Source organism: Lissotriton helveticus, chromosome 10, assembly GCF_964261635.1.
Source record: "Lissotriton helveticus chromosome 10, aLisHel1.1, whole genome shotgun sequence".
Classification (NCBI taxonomy): domain Eukaryota; kingdom Metazoa; phylum Chordata; class Amphibia; order Caudata; family Salamandridae; genus Lissotriton; species Lissotriton helveticus.
In genome coordinates, this window is record NC_136071.1 from 1101258292 (window position 1) to 1101273091 (window position 14800).

The window sequence follows — 14800 nt, forward strand, 5'->3', positions numbered from 1 at the left end:
CTCCAGGTAGTGGAGAATGACTTTCTGAGACGCTTATTATGTGTTCCAGATGGAACCTGTTATTTAGCGATCCACGAGAAACTAGGGGTCCCCTATCTAAGTGATGCTCTTGCTTTGCAACCCCATATCTTCTGGCTAAAGTGTTGGCTGAACAAAGATTTAACTCTCAACCATCTGATTCTAAGAGAGTGTATGTCCCTTGAAAACTCGGCCCGTATCCCCTGGCTTAGATATATTAAAAGAAGTTTTGAAGGGATAGGGCGGGGAGATCTATTTTCCAAACCTGACGTCATCACCAAGAAGGATGTGGAATTAACTAAGACAGCCTTTTTGTCTTTAAGGAAAACGGAAAGGGAAGCTGAGGAGGTGCAGAAACCTAGTGTTTGGATGTATTTAATGCTTAAGACATCTCCGATGACGGAACCTTATCTTATGGGGTCTCTGTCAACATATGAGAAGTTTTTGTTAATCAGGTTTCGGATGAACCTCTTCCACCTCTTGCTCGCCTGACCTAAGGGTTTTAACAGAGGTCAAGTGCTAGCTCCCTGCGGCTGCAACGGAAAGTCTCCACAGGATTTGCTTCACTTCCTGGTTTTATGCAGACTATATGAAATTCCCCGTAAGCACTTTCTGGTTCCTATTTTAAAAATAATGAAATTTAGACAGGTTCGTCCGGCTCTTGTGTTCCTGCAACTGCTGTTTTTTTATAGGAGGGTTTTTAAAAGCTTCTGTGAAATCTAGGATCTGTATGGATGTGTAAAGTTTGTTTACTTAGGCATGTTTATTTATTTAGCTGATTCATCTTGCGGTACTGGTTACCTTTTAAAATTATGTATTAGAACTCAACTGTTTTTATGTATGTGTATCTGTGTAACTTTTATGGTTTTTCGAACAAAAACCGAATAAAGTTTTTCTGATTGATTGATTAAATGATTGGTATTCACTTTAACTGAATTATGCGGTTTAACAAGTTATCATGATTCTCAATACATTTCTGAAAACAAAACAAATAAATATTACATACATATACAAAGTAAATTGAGCATCGAGTCTATCAATTCTAAGACAGGTGCTTTTAGAAATGACAGCATTATTAATGAACTCTGATCTGTTAAATGTCTTTGTGCAGAAAAAAAGAGCTTCCTAAGCTTTTCTTAAAACAAACCCCTTCAGCTCAATCTCTTAACCAAGTGACACACCTTTGTGGTCGTTATACTGTCACAGCTTGGAGTTTAAAACGTTGCCCTGCCAAAATATTATTCACAATATCAACCATCACAATCTTGTGAAAGTACGTACATATTAGGTGAGCATATATTTACTATTCTTAACTCCACATATATGTACTTTGACAAGATATATAGGAAGCTAGGAATAGTAGATCTATACTTAAGGGAAAGGTGTGGCGCAGCGGTCGGAGCGGCTGACACCGGAGTGCGGGGCTCATGGTTGGATCCCTGGCACCAGCAGCAACTCAGCTCAGCACCATGTGACTCTGGACGATAGATCACTTAATCTCCCCAACGGCCCCCAGAGCCTTGAAACTTTAAGGGGTGACATGTTCTCACTTTGCAAGAATTCTTTGTCACTTATCTACCGTCATGCTATTATGTTAGTCGATATTTAGGATACAATGTTTATTGCAGGACAATCTTTTCTAAGTCAGTGCTGTGACATACTTCCTTATGGTCGTCTTTATTTCCTTTTATTATTAGAAGCGTCTGTAACAGAATGAGGAATATCAAGGTTCTACATAAAACTTTGCTTTACCTGGTGTGTACCTGGCAGGAGGAGACCAGGAGGTTTTTTTCGAAGTACATACTGCTTAGGCCCCTTCTGCAGGTGAAATGTTGGGTTGGATCTTCCATATCTACGGAAAAAGAATGGAAAGTATATATTAATCAAGACTATGTTTGCCCAAGGAGAACATGTTCAGATGAGAGGGCGTTGGATGTTACATAGCACAGAATAATAATAATAATAATAAAAGAGTTTACAGAGCGCTCAGTAACGCCATCGCGGCGTGTCCCCGCGCTGAAGCTATCAGTGAAACAACAGGACATAAGAGCCTATGATCTACGCAGTGTATAGTAGTGTTTTAAGCATGGCCCTGAACCTCGCTTCACTGCTCTCCAGTCTCAGAGCAGGGGGAAGTTTATTCCATTGTTGAGCTGCTTGGAGCGCAAAGGATCGTCCACCTAATCTAGCCTTCCTTATCCTGGGGACTGTCAGCAGTCCGGCACCCTCCGAACGGAGGGTCCTAGTTGGTTCATATCGGCTGACTAAATCCTTTAGGTATGCGGGCGGCCTGTCCCAGACAATTCGGTGGCAGAAGAGGAGGCACTTAAACAGCACACGTTTCTTAACAGGCAGCCAATGAAGCGCATCCAGCGCCTTTTGCGAGTTAGCTCTCCTAGGTCTTCTTAACACCAGTCTGGCGGCGGAGTTCTGTATGACTTGTAGGCGGCCTAGGCTGCCCTCGGTTGCACCTAGGAACAAAATGTTTCCATAGTCCAACCGCGAGGTCACCAGTGCCTGTGTTAGTGTCCTTCTGGCCGCTAAGGGTAGGAGGTCTAAGGTTTTATTTAGGGTCTTTAGTATTCCAAAACATTTGCCCACAAGACGCCTTATGTGGCCATCATATGAGAGAGAGGGGTTCATCCAGATTCCTAAATTCTTAGCCTCCTCACACGGTATAGGAGTAGGGCCCAGGCATGAAGGCCACCACTCAGCTGACCAGTTTTAGCTTTTTCCCCCCACCACCAACACCTCTGTTTTAGAGCCATTGAGCTTTAAGCAATGGGAGTCCATCCACTCAGCTAGTGCCTGCATACAGGATTTAAAGTTGGTGGGGGTGTTAGAGGTGTTCTGCGATAAGGAGATCAGCAGCTGGGTGTCGTCGGCGTACGACACCAATTCCACCCCAAATGATTGTACAACTTTCGCCAGGGAGGCCATATAAAGATTAAAAAGAGTGGGGCTCAGAGCTGAGCCCTGAGGCACTCCCTGATCTAATGGCATCTCAACTGAGCGACATGTCCCTTGCTGTACTTGGAAACATCTTTCCGTGAGGAACGACTGTAGCCAGCACAGGGCAGGACCAACGACCCCGGCTTCGCTCAGACACCGTAGCAGGATGGAGTGCGCTACGGTGTCAAAAGCCGCGCTTAGGTCGAGCATGATCAGGGCCATTGTATGACCTGCATCTGCCCCTGCTCTTAAGGTCTCAGTGGCTCGAAGGAGAGCCGTCTCCGTAGAGTAGCCCGCCCTGAATCCTGATTGTGAGGGATGAAATAGATTCCATCTCTCCAGGTGCTCCGTAAGCTGAGCGTTGACCACCTTCTCAGCCACCTTCGCCACGTACGGCAATAAGGAAATAGGTCTGAGGTTTTCCAGCACCTCCATGCTTACATTCGGTTTTTTCCTTATTGGCAGTACTACGGCCTTCTTCCACTCCATAGGGACTTGTTGAGTGGAAAAGGAGGTTTGTAAGACGTGTCTGATGTGGGGTTCCAGGGCTGTCAGGCCTTCTGAGATGACCCAGGCCGGAGCCGGATCGTTGGGGGAACCGGACTTCACGCTTCGACAGATCTTTATTAGCTTGTCAGCTGCGGGAACTTCGAAGGTTAGTAATGAGGAATCAGGGGCTGCAGGTGAGCTACCTGCTATAAAATCTATGCCCTTATCTGGTTGTTGGGAGAAGGAGGCATAAATCGCTTTAACTTTGTTAGAGAAAAAGTCAGCGACTCTATTACATCCCTCCTTCGAGGCCTTTATGGGGGTGTTAGAGCTAGAGACTGAAGATATTTCTTTGTATATTTTGAACAGTTCACGCGCGGAGCTCTCGGCAGCCTCAATGCGTGTATGGAAGTATTTGGCTTTAGCTCTGCGCACCGCATACTGATAGCTTCGGTGAGCTGAGCTATAACGGTTTTTTGCTTGTTCACTCGGGTTCTTTCTCCAGCTCCTTTCAAGTTTTTTACAATTAGACTTGATTTGCTGGAGTTCAGGAGTGAACCAAGGGGCAGTACGTTGTCTGCCTTCTCTAGCTTTACCCTTGCTCATGGGAGCTATCTCATCCAAGGTGGCAGTCACAAGTAGATTAAATTCCTTGTTCGCCTGATCACTGTCCGTGGCACACAATGGTTGTGCTTTCTGGATGGCACCTATGAAGTTTTCCTGGGAGTACTGTCTCCATTTACGTCTCATAATATTTCCCATCCCATTCTCAATAGCCCTAACAGGCTGGTAAAAACATTGGAAAGGGACCAAGAAGTGGTCGGTCCAGGGGAGCTGACAAGGAGTAAGTGCTTTTATCATGTCCCAACTGGCGAAAATAGGGTCCAAGCAGTGACCCCTCTGATGTGTAGCTGCAACACTTAGCAGGTTAAGCTGTATTTCTTGTAGGACAAGACGAACATCCTCTGCCTCCTTCTGTAAGGGGTCCTCTAGGTGTAGGTTCAGGTCACCCAACACCAATACTTTATTGTGTTTAATCGCAGTCTGAGCAACCCCTTCTAGTAAACTACTACGGAAGTTGCCCAGAGAGCCAGGAGGTCTGTATATTAAGATGCCCGATATTGCCTCGTGTTGAGTCAATTTAATACTAAATTCACCTGCTTCGCTGTCATCAATTTTTACTGGTTTTAAAACACACTCAAAAGGGTGTTTGACAATGATGGCGATGCCACCTCCCCTTCCTTTTTCTCTATCAAGTCTGTGGAGGGTGTAGCCTGGCGGAATAGTATCCACTATATCTGGATCAGAGTGTTCTCCTAACCAGGTTTCAGTTAAAAATAATATATGCATGTCCTCATCCAATAAGAGATCCCACAGCTGGAGGGCATGTTTGCTGACGGATCTACAGTTTAAAAGACCCCCTTTAGCAATAATCGCTTCAGGGTCAGGGACATCGGGCGCTAAACATCTTCCTCTGAATGAACAGTGAGGACAAGGACCTAGGTCCAGTGGCTCCATCGCGTGGCGACATAAGGTAGATAAAACGGGGCAGAGGTCTCTCAGCCTCTTACTTGTGTAGGACTGACTGCGGCACGTGCGAGATGTAGGGGTTTGGGCCCCTGGCCCCGGTCGGTCACGGACGGGCGCAGACGGGCTTGGCTTAGGCGCGGCTTCGGCGCGCGTCCGGCGCGCCCGCTGCGCCAGCCCGCTGCGCCGTCTGACCCCTACGCACATTTTATAGGTGATGAGGAGGGTGGGAGGCCGGCGCGACTAGAGCGCAGCCCCTGCCCACACCCAAGATGGCGCCCGCCGCCGCCTCAACCGGGAGTAAAAAACGGCTGGGCGAGGCTGTCAGCGACGAGAGTAGCGTGTGTAGGGGTGTCAGAGTGCCTCAAATGAAGATAGTTCATGCCTGGACCTCACAATAGGCCAGTGCTTAATTTGTGCCGTGTTTGCCGGTGGGGCCACTGACACTCATTTTTAGGGGGCTGCACTTATTTTTCAGCACCAGACATTTAGGAGAGCAAGAGAGAAAAAAAACGAAAGACAAAGGAAAAGAAAGACCGAAAATTGTCACAAAGGGAAATAGCAGGAACCTGCAAGTGTGAGATGAGCGGGCAGGGAGTCTCTGGGAATGGATTAAAGAGGCCAGAGCAGAGTCCTGGGCACCGCACTCACGTTATTACAACGTAAGCACAGCAATATGCTCATTGCCATCTAACAAAACAAGAACCTGGCACGGACATTGAGTTTTATCAGATGCTCGGATTGGAGGCGTTCTTTCCCAATAAAATGATAAGCAGCCCTTTTGTACTAATACTGCCTCATTGATTTTGAAGGCTCACCTACCATCCAGTAAACTCTGCCTGGTTGCTAAAAACCCAATAATAATAATAATAAACTTAGTGGGCTCATGGCCCACCCTTTTAATACAATTCGTTTTTGCTCACATATGCAATGACTTGCGTTCCACTTCTTGTGTTTGTTCCTCCTTTGGAGCACAGCCCCTTTAAATTCCTTTAGATTGGCTATCTTTATTCTTCCATTTTTCACTCTTAGGAAAGTACTTTTTTCTTTTTGGCTAAGCTCTCTGTGAAAGTGTATGTTTTTACAGCTCCCGCCTTCATGTGCTTCTCGCACATGCTCCAAGTAGCTCTCTCCCTTGTGTGCTGTTCACTCTCATTCATTTATCACCCATCAAACTCACCAGTGCTCTGTAACGCTCTCTCCCTTGTGTGCTTCTCGCACAATCTCCAAGTAGCTCTCTCCCTTGTGTGCTTCTCGCACATGCTCCAAGTTGCTCTCTCCCTGTGGCACTGCTCACTCTCATGCATTTATCCCCCGTCAAACTCACCAGTGCTCTATAACGTTCTCTCCCTTGTGTGCTTCTCGGACATGCTCCAAGTTGCTCTCTATCCCTTGTGCGCTGCTCAATCTCATGCATTTATCCCCCGTCAAACTCACCAGCCAGTGCTCTGTACGCTCTCTCCCTTGTGTGCTTCTCGCACATGCTCCAAGTTGCTCTCTCCCTTGGGCACTGCTCACTCTCATGCATTTATCCCCCATCAAACTCACCAGCCAGGGCTCTGTACGCTCTCTCCCTTGTGTGCTTCTCGGACATGCTCCAAGTTGCTCTCTCCCTTGTGTGCAGTTCACTCTCATGCATTTATCACCCATCAAACTCACCAGTGCTCTGTAACGCTCTCTACCTTGATGGCTTCTCACACAATCTCCAAGTAGCTCTCTCCCTTGTGTGCTTCTCGCACATGCTCCAAGTTGCTCTCTCTCTTGGGCACTGCTCACTCTCATGCATTTATCCCCCGTCAAACTCACCAGCCAGTGCTCTGTACGCTCTCTCCCTTGTGTGCTTCTCGCACATGCTCCAAGTTGCTCTCTCCCTTGGGCACTGCTCACTCTCATGCATTTATCCCCCGTCAAACTCACCAGCCAGGGCTCTGTACGCTCTCTCCCTTGTGTGCTTCTCGGACATGCTCCAAGTTGCTCTCTCCCTTGTGTGCTGTTCACTCTCATGTATTTATCACCCATCAAACTCACCAGTGCTCTGTAACGCTCTCTCCCTTGATGGCTTCTCACACAATCTCCAAGTAGCTCTCTCCCTTGTGTGCTTCTTGCACATGCTCCAAGTTGCTCTCTCCCTTGGGCACTGCTCACTCTCATGCATTTATCCCCCGTCAAACTCACCAGCCAGTGCTCTATAACGTTCTCTCCCTTGTGTGCTTCTTGGACATGCTCCAAGTTGCTCTCTCCCTTGGGCACTGCTCACTCTCATGCATTTATCCCCCGTCAATCTCACCAGTGCTCTGTAATGTTCTCTCCCTTGTGTGCTTCTCGCACATCCTCCTCCCCTCATCCGCTCTACCCGAACCCCTCGTGATACTTTTATTTCTTTAATGTATTTTTTGTTATGAAGGGCCCGACAGCTGCTGCCATTTCCTTCTGAAGCCACTCTGAAGTGTAGTAAGAGCGTTCGCTGTAAACATTTTTATTTACCGATTCAAATGATGTCTGATATTTTGGACTGGTAAATGAAAAAAGTGAAAAAGAAAATAGCGCCTGTGTCATTCAGTCGAGACACTCATGAATGGTGCCACATGCGTGCGCAAACGTCATCATGTATGCCTGCAGAAGTGGAATGAAGTGACCTCGAGCAGTGGCCGCATCCTATCGCATTTTCCCCCTTAACAATGCTGCACAGCATCAGCCAAAAAGAAAAAGAAAATTCCCCGTTCTGTAGAGCATTGGCAAAGTCAATAGGTCAGCAAGGCAAGACATACTGACTTTGCGAATGCTTGTTATTAATGTCACTGACAGGCTGTTGTCTGGCTAAAATAGGTAGTCTATAAGCCAGCAACATGCTCAGAATGTTGAAAGCTTACTGCTGACATCTGCTATACCTTGCAGAGCACAAGACTTTATCCTGAAAGGGCCAACCTAGTCAGACGTCCAACCAATGGTGTGTAGTCTAAATATCGAGTTTTTATTTTCGACTGGACATAATATCGACTCCAGAATATCGAGATGGCATTAATGTCGAGGTAAGTAATATCGATGTATTTATTATCGATTTTCATGTATGTTAAAAAATATCGATTGAAAAAATATCGAGTAAGTAATATCGATAGTAAAAAATATCGTTATTCTTAGTAGTTAAAAAATATCGAAAGTCAAAATATCGGTTTTAAGAATATCGAAAGTTGTGTTATCGACAGTCATGATTAAATATATGTAATTTTTTTATGTATTTATATTGAATTTTTTTTTATAAACAATTAATAAATATAAAAATGTATTCAAATAGTATAATAATTTCTAGGAGCGGGTAGTGGGTTTTTAGGGGAATAGGGTGGGAAGTAATTTAATTATAATTAATTAAATATGTAAATTTATTAATTGGTAGTAATATTTAATTAATAGTTGATTAAATAATATTTTTAAATTATATTAAATTTAATTGCTAATTAATTAAATTTAATTGATTAATTGCTAATTATGCTAATTTAAAATATTTATGTGATGTAGCGGGTTGTGGGTTTATAGGGGAATAGGGTGGGAAGTAATTTAATTATAATTAATTAAATATGTAATTTTATTAATTGGTAGTAATATTTAAATAATTGTTAATTAAATAATAGTTTTCAATTATATAAAATGTAATTGGTAATTAATTTAATTTAATTGATTAATTGCTAATTATGCTAATTTAAAATATTTATGTGATGTAGCGGGTTGTGGGTTTATAGGGGAATAGGGTGGGAAGTAATTTAATTATAATTAATTAAATATGTAATTTTATTAATTGGTAGTAATATTTAAATAATTGTTAATTAAATAATAGTTTTCAATTATATAATATTTAATTGGTAATTAATTTAATTTAATTGATTCATTGCTAATTATGCTAATTTAAAATATTTATGTGATGTAGCGGGTTGTGGGTTTATAGGGGAATAGGGTGGGAAGTAATTTTATTATAATTAATTAAATATGTAAATTTATGATTTGGTAGTAATATTTAATTAAATGTTAATTAAATAATATTTATTAATTATATAAAAATTAATTTGTAAATAATTTAATTAAATTGATTAATTGGTAAATATGTTAATTTAAATAATTTATGTCATGTAGCGGGTTGTGGGTTTATAGGGGAATAGGGTGGGAAGTAATTTAATTATAAATCATTAAATATGTAAATTTATTAATTGTTAGTAATATTTAATTAATTGTTATTTTTAAAATATTTGTTGATTATTTATAATTTAATTGGTAATTAATTTAATGTAATTGATAAATTGCTAATTATGTTAAATTAAATTTTTAATTTCCTGTAGCGGGTTGTGAGTTTATAGGGGAATAGAGTGGGAAGTAATTTAATAATAAAGAAGCAAATAATAATATTTATTAAAGGTATACAACGTTTACCACGCAACTTTTACTACGCACTACCATTACAACGAAAATTTAACAACGCAAATACCATTATAACGCATGTATTTACAACAAATTTTTTTACTACGCAGGTACTTTTATAACGCATACCATTACAACGTAAGTATTTGTAAGTATATAATTATATTCAAAATGTTCTAGGTTTGGGTTTTTGGGTAAAGGGTTTTTTTTAGCGTTCAGGGTCAGTTTTGGGTTTTTGGGTAAAGGGGTATTTTTAGGGTTCAGGGTCAGTTTTGGGTTTTTGGGTAAAGGGGTATTTTTAGGGTTCAGGGTCAGTTTTCAGTTTTTGGGTAAAGGGGTATTTTTAGGGTTCAGGGTCAGTTTTCAGTTTTTGGGTAAAGGTTTTTTTTTTGTGTTCAGGGTCAGTTTTCAGGTTTTGGGTTAAGGGGTATTTTTAGTGTTCAGGGTCAGTTTTCAGTTTTTGGGTGTTGGGGTATTTTTAGGGTTCTGGGTCAGTTTTCAGTTTTTGGGTAAAGGGGTATTTTTAGGGTTCAGGGTCAGTTTTCAGTTTTTAGATAAAGGGGTATTTTTTGGGTTCAGGGTCAGTTTTCAGTTTTTGGGTAAAGGGGTATTTTTAGTGTTCAGGTTCAGTTTTCAGTTTTTGGGTAAAGGGGTAGGGTTCACGGTCAGTTTGGGGTTTTTGGGTACAGGGGTACAGGGTAAAAATTACGTTTATACTTGGTGGAGTTGGAATAGTAATTTGTATGGGTTCAGTGTCCAGCACCTTCCCTGATGTTATACTTGGTGGAGTGGGAATAGTAATTAGTATGGGTTCAGTGTCCAGCACCTTCCATGAGTTTACAATTGGTGAAGTGGGAATTGTAATTTGTATTGTTTTAATGTGTAGTATGGTTTTGTGAGTTTATAATTGGTGCTGTGTAAATAAGAAAACATTTTTAATACAAATAACTATTATTGGTAGGATACTATAATAAAGTTTTAAAATTACATATAAAAAATGTGTATTAATGATAATTATTGTTATTGTAGTAGTTAAAAGATAAATACATTTTTACATTTATTAAAATTTACAATGCATTTTTAAATAGAATATTTCATATGCAATTAATAATCATATAGAATAATAAAGAAGGAAACATACACAGGGTTAAATGGAATAAATGAAAAACAGTTTATTAACATATACAAAATAAATTGTAAGTAGAGATGTATTTTTTATTTCTATTGAAAATTGTAAGTAAACAGTTTTTATTATCCAAAAAAATATATGAAGTGCATATATATGTTTTTAACAAATACATGATATTTAAATATTTATATGTTTATTCACATATATTGTAATTAAATTAGCTAAAGAAACAAATTGGTAATATGTACTTTTCATATAATAACAAATATGTAATTCACATAGACATTGAATATATTGTCATAGATAAATATGTATATTTGTTTTATAACAGTAACATTTTAGTTTTTTACAAAGTTATCATATTTTTAAAAAAAAATTATATTATGAATATTTAACATGTTTATAATATTAATTTTAACATACATAAACACACAAATACATTTTTAGATACATACATAATGTTTAAACTAATATGAGCTATTTTTATAAACAAATTATTTGTAACAAGGTTATATATTCACATTTGTTTAACATATAGATTATTTTCAACATGTATATATAAATAATAACATATTATTTAAAGGAACAGATAACAGTTGAATAATTATTTGAAAGTAATGAATATTTAAGAAATAGTTTTCTACAATTTAAATAATTATTTACACTTAATGTAATACTCAGTGTATTTTTTTAAAGTGTTGAAATATAGAAATTAATGATGTTTTTGCTGTATACAGGGACTACTTTTTAACCGCGTAATGTTATTTAGGCTTATTTGGTGCTTCAACAGATCGCGGTTGGATGCTGCTTCGCGTTAGAGAGGGTAAGTTTGTTTTTATTGTATTTTATAAGTTAATGAAGTTAGTGTTAGTGTATGTGTGGTGTGTTTAAGTTTATGTACATAGGGTTATTAAGAGAAGATTGTGTTTTCGGTTTTATGTAGAGTGTACGATATTTAATTTTTACCGCGTTTTAGTTGTAGGTGTGTGACGTGAGCTAATATGTTTAAATGTTACAAAGATAATATGTTTGGTGTATAAATATGTCTTTTTATATATGTATGGGTGTTTTTGTGTGGGTGGGTATGTATTTTATTTTTTCAAGGTTATCGTCGCGTTTTACTGTTTTTGAGGAGGTCCTTCTTTTTCGATCACAGTTGTGTGACGAGTATTATATACTCTTATTTTAGCACACAAATGTTTGGGTTTTCACGTTTTGCCGGAGCGTTTTTTGTAACTAATTACTATTTTCGGTTTTCTATGGTATATCGTGTGTATTACATTGGAGAGGAGTCGCTATGGATTTGCTTGTATTTTTGCATTTTTTTTTGGGCTTCCATGGATTGAATGGGTTTTTGCTATGGTGTCGTATGGATTGCTTGGAATTGGATTACGTTTGAAGGTGCAACAATAAGGTAATTTTTTAGTAAACTTTTTATGGGTGGGGAAACTGTTTTAATTTTTGCTTTAGTTACGTTGTATGTAACATTTTGTAAATACATTATCTAAATACATTTTATATATGTTAATATTATGTATTTGATAATTTAATTGCAAATTGTTACATGTAAAAATTAAGGATTTTCAAAAAAAAAAGCTTAATGTCACGTGTATAGTTATGTTATGTTTTAAAGAATAGTTTTTGCAATCATTGATAGATAGTCTAGTCCTTTGCTAGTTGGATAGAGGGTAACTTGACTTTGGAGTGTGTTATACATTTTTTTCCTTTCTTTGGTGAGTTTAGGTCCGATCAAAGTTACTGATTGCTCCATTCGGAGCTCCTGGTAACTCTGTTCTTTTTGTAAGGATTGTATTAATTTGTGAAGAGTAGGTGTTCCTCGTCCTGTAGTTGCTTGGAAGGCATTGTGCCATCCTTCAACTGCATTGTTGGTTTTTGCTTCCTTATTTAGTGTGCTAAGGTAGACATTCCACCAAGCTATTTGGTATTTGGGTTGTCTTCTATGGCCTGATCTGTGTAGCCTTCCTACCCATGTGTCTTCGAAGTAGTCAAGCATAGGACTTAGTCTTTCTTCGTTTCTTTTATAGTAGGGGCTGTCTATTAACAAGTTATAGTGCTCAGTTACATCTGTCAGTGGAACATAGGCTAGGGCGATGAGTTTTTTTATTTGATAAGCAAAAGTGCTATCAGTGGCGTATTGGATACTCAAGGTAGATTGTTGTAGATGTCGCCAGATACATTGGTTAAAATGGTAATAGCAACCTTGTATTGCTGTGTGTGGGTATGTTTTAAGGATGGTGTTTATCATAGCTTTTTCAAAGTCAATGATAATTTTTTGTGGAAAATAGTTGTTAGTATGTTGCTTGACTTCATTTAGTATTTCTTGATACGTAGCTTGCTGTTTGTTTGGTAGAAGGGCATAAAGGAAAGGAATATTAGCATTTTGGAAATGACCATGGATAGTGTATAATTGATAAAAAGGTTTGGGACATACAGAAAAAGTACCATCCATCATCCAAGTTTGGCATTGGGTAAGTTTAGTCATGTTGTTTGCTGTGGCAAACAGTATAATTCTTTTCTCTTTACATTTGTTGTCATAGAGTATAAAATCATCTTTATTGTGAGTTACAGAGAGTTCAGGGGGAATTTGCACTTCTTCAAAAGTTTTTGGTGTGGGAGGAGTAGTGCATGTTGCTCTTTTTTTTCTAGCTATAGTTTTTTTTAGGGAATCGATAGATGGTAATTGGCTAGAAGCATGTTGGGGAAGTACACTTAAATGGTGCTTTAGAATAGCAGTTGTTGGTTGATCAGTACTAGTACTAGCTTCTTTAAGGGAATCTAGCATTTGTCTAATCTCTATTTCTGTTACATTGGGTGGGTGATTATGTTCCTTAGTATAAGTAACAGTAGTCTCCTGAGTTATAGCTCTACCATAACATTTGTTGGCATAATATTTCGTACACTTCCAAAAAACTTTCAAATCTTTTTGTTTCTCTTGAGTGTAGACATATCCCATGTAACAAAGAAGCATTTTCCCTTTTTGTGAATAAATGAATTTAGCTCCTTCAGTCATGCTTGTATTGTAGTGCTAGGAGGTAATTAAAAGAGAATGTCATTACATTTGTTCAAAAAAAAATGTGTATTCTAATAATACAGTTTAACACATTTCGGATTTACCTGTAAATCTTTTTATGATTTCAAGTAGTTCTTTTCAGATGTTGATGTTCTTCAAACTGTTAGTTTCTGTGTATATATTTTTGTACCTGTGGAAGTTGAGAAAATGTGTACAAATATTTTAGAACTATTTATGATATTTTGGTAGAGGTTTTTAGCTAGTTTCTATTTAGTTACCTATCTATTAAATGTCGAATTTACATTTAAATTATATACTTACTTATTTATATTTAACTTTAGATGTCCAGGTGTTGTCTAGGTCTTCTGTATTCTCTTTTTGTCTGTAGGATAAATAGTAAAAAAAAACATATATTTTAGGTATTTGGCTTTTAAACATAGGTGTGAGGTTTGAGAGTTACATTTTCGATGGAAAATAATGTAGTAGTACTTACTTTATATAGGTGTAGCTGTCTTTATGTTGAAGTCAATACGTTTTCTTTCAGGAATCCTGCAGAGTTTCGTCTTCCTTTAGTTAGGAGATTTAGGCTGCATTTTTAGTTTGCTGTTATCTTGTTTATATAGTATTAGTCTAATAGTTTCTGAAGTAGGATTGGTTGTTTAAATTGATAGTCTGTTTTAATTCGTGGATTTGAATTTTTTAACCTGTTATACTAATTGCTTTCCTTATATGGGTGACGCCAATTAACGTTTATTTAATGTGTAAGGCCTTATTTTGTATAGGTAATGTTATCTTTATATTTTTAAAGTGGAGGAATATATATAATTTGCAGTAAGAAATGTTTAGTTGTTCGAAACATTGTTTATGTATTATAAAATGTATGTTTGTATTTATTTTGTGTTATAAATGTTAGGAAAATATATAGTATGTTTTATAGCTTTTTAGAAACAATTAGTGAATAAATATGAATAGTATGACAAAATTTTAAGATAATACAGTGATTTATTCAAGGATGTAGTAATTTCGATATTTTAAAAAAACGATAAATGTGCTATCTATATTTTTGTATTCGATATTTTGTCCGTTTTTCATTTAAAGATGTGATAATCGATGTTTTAGAAATCGATAATGTTGTTAGTCGATATTGTAGTAGTCGTTTTTTTTAGTCGATAATGTGGTTTCGATAATTTTGTGTTTTGTTGTTTAAGTATAGGCAATCGATAATTTTGTAGTCGATAATTTTTCGTCGA

At 38.1% G+C, this 14800-nt stretch overlaps 1 protein-coding gene across 4 annotated transcripts in view; it reads right to left on the minus strand.

The window, feature by feature from the left end:
* Positions 1 to 14800, minus strand: part of LOC144785622 (acyl-CoA dehydrogenase family member 11-like) — a 684407-nt gene that overhangs the window by 522593 nt on the left and 147014 nt on the right. For all 4 annotated transcript variants that reach the window (XR_013601998.1, XM_078664430.1, XM_078664431.1 and 1 more), the window contains exon 2: positions 1771 to 1870. Coding sequence is in view for 3 of the 4 variants with exons in the window: in XM_078664430.1 (XP_078520556.1) it covers positions 1771 to 1870 (100 nt within the window). In the remaining variant the exon portion in view is untranslated. The remainder of the gene's footprint in view (positions 1 to 1770; positions 1871 to 14800) is intronic.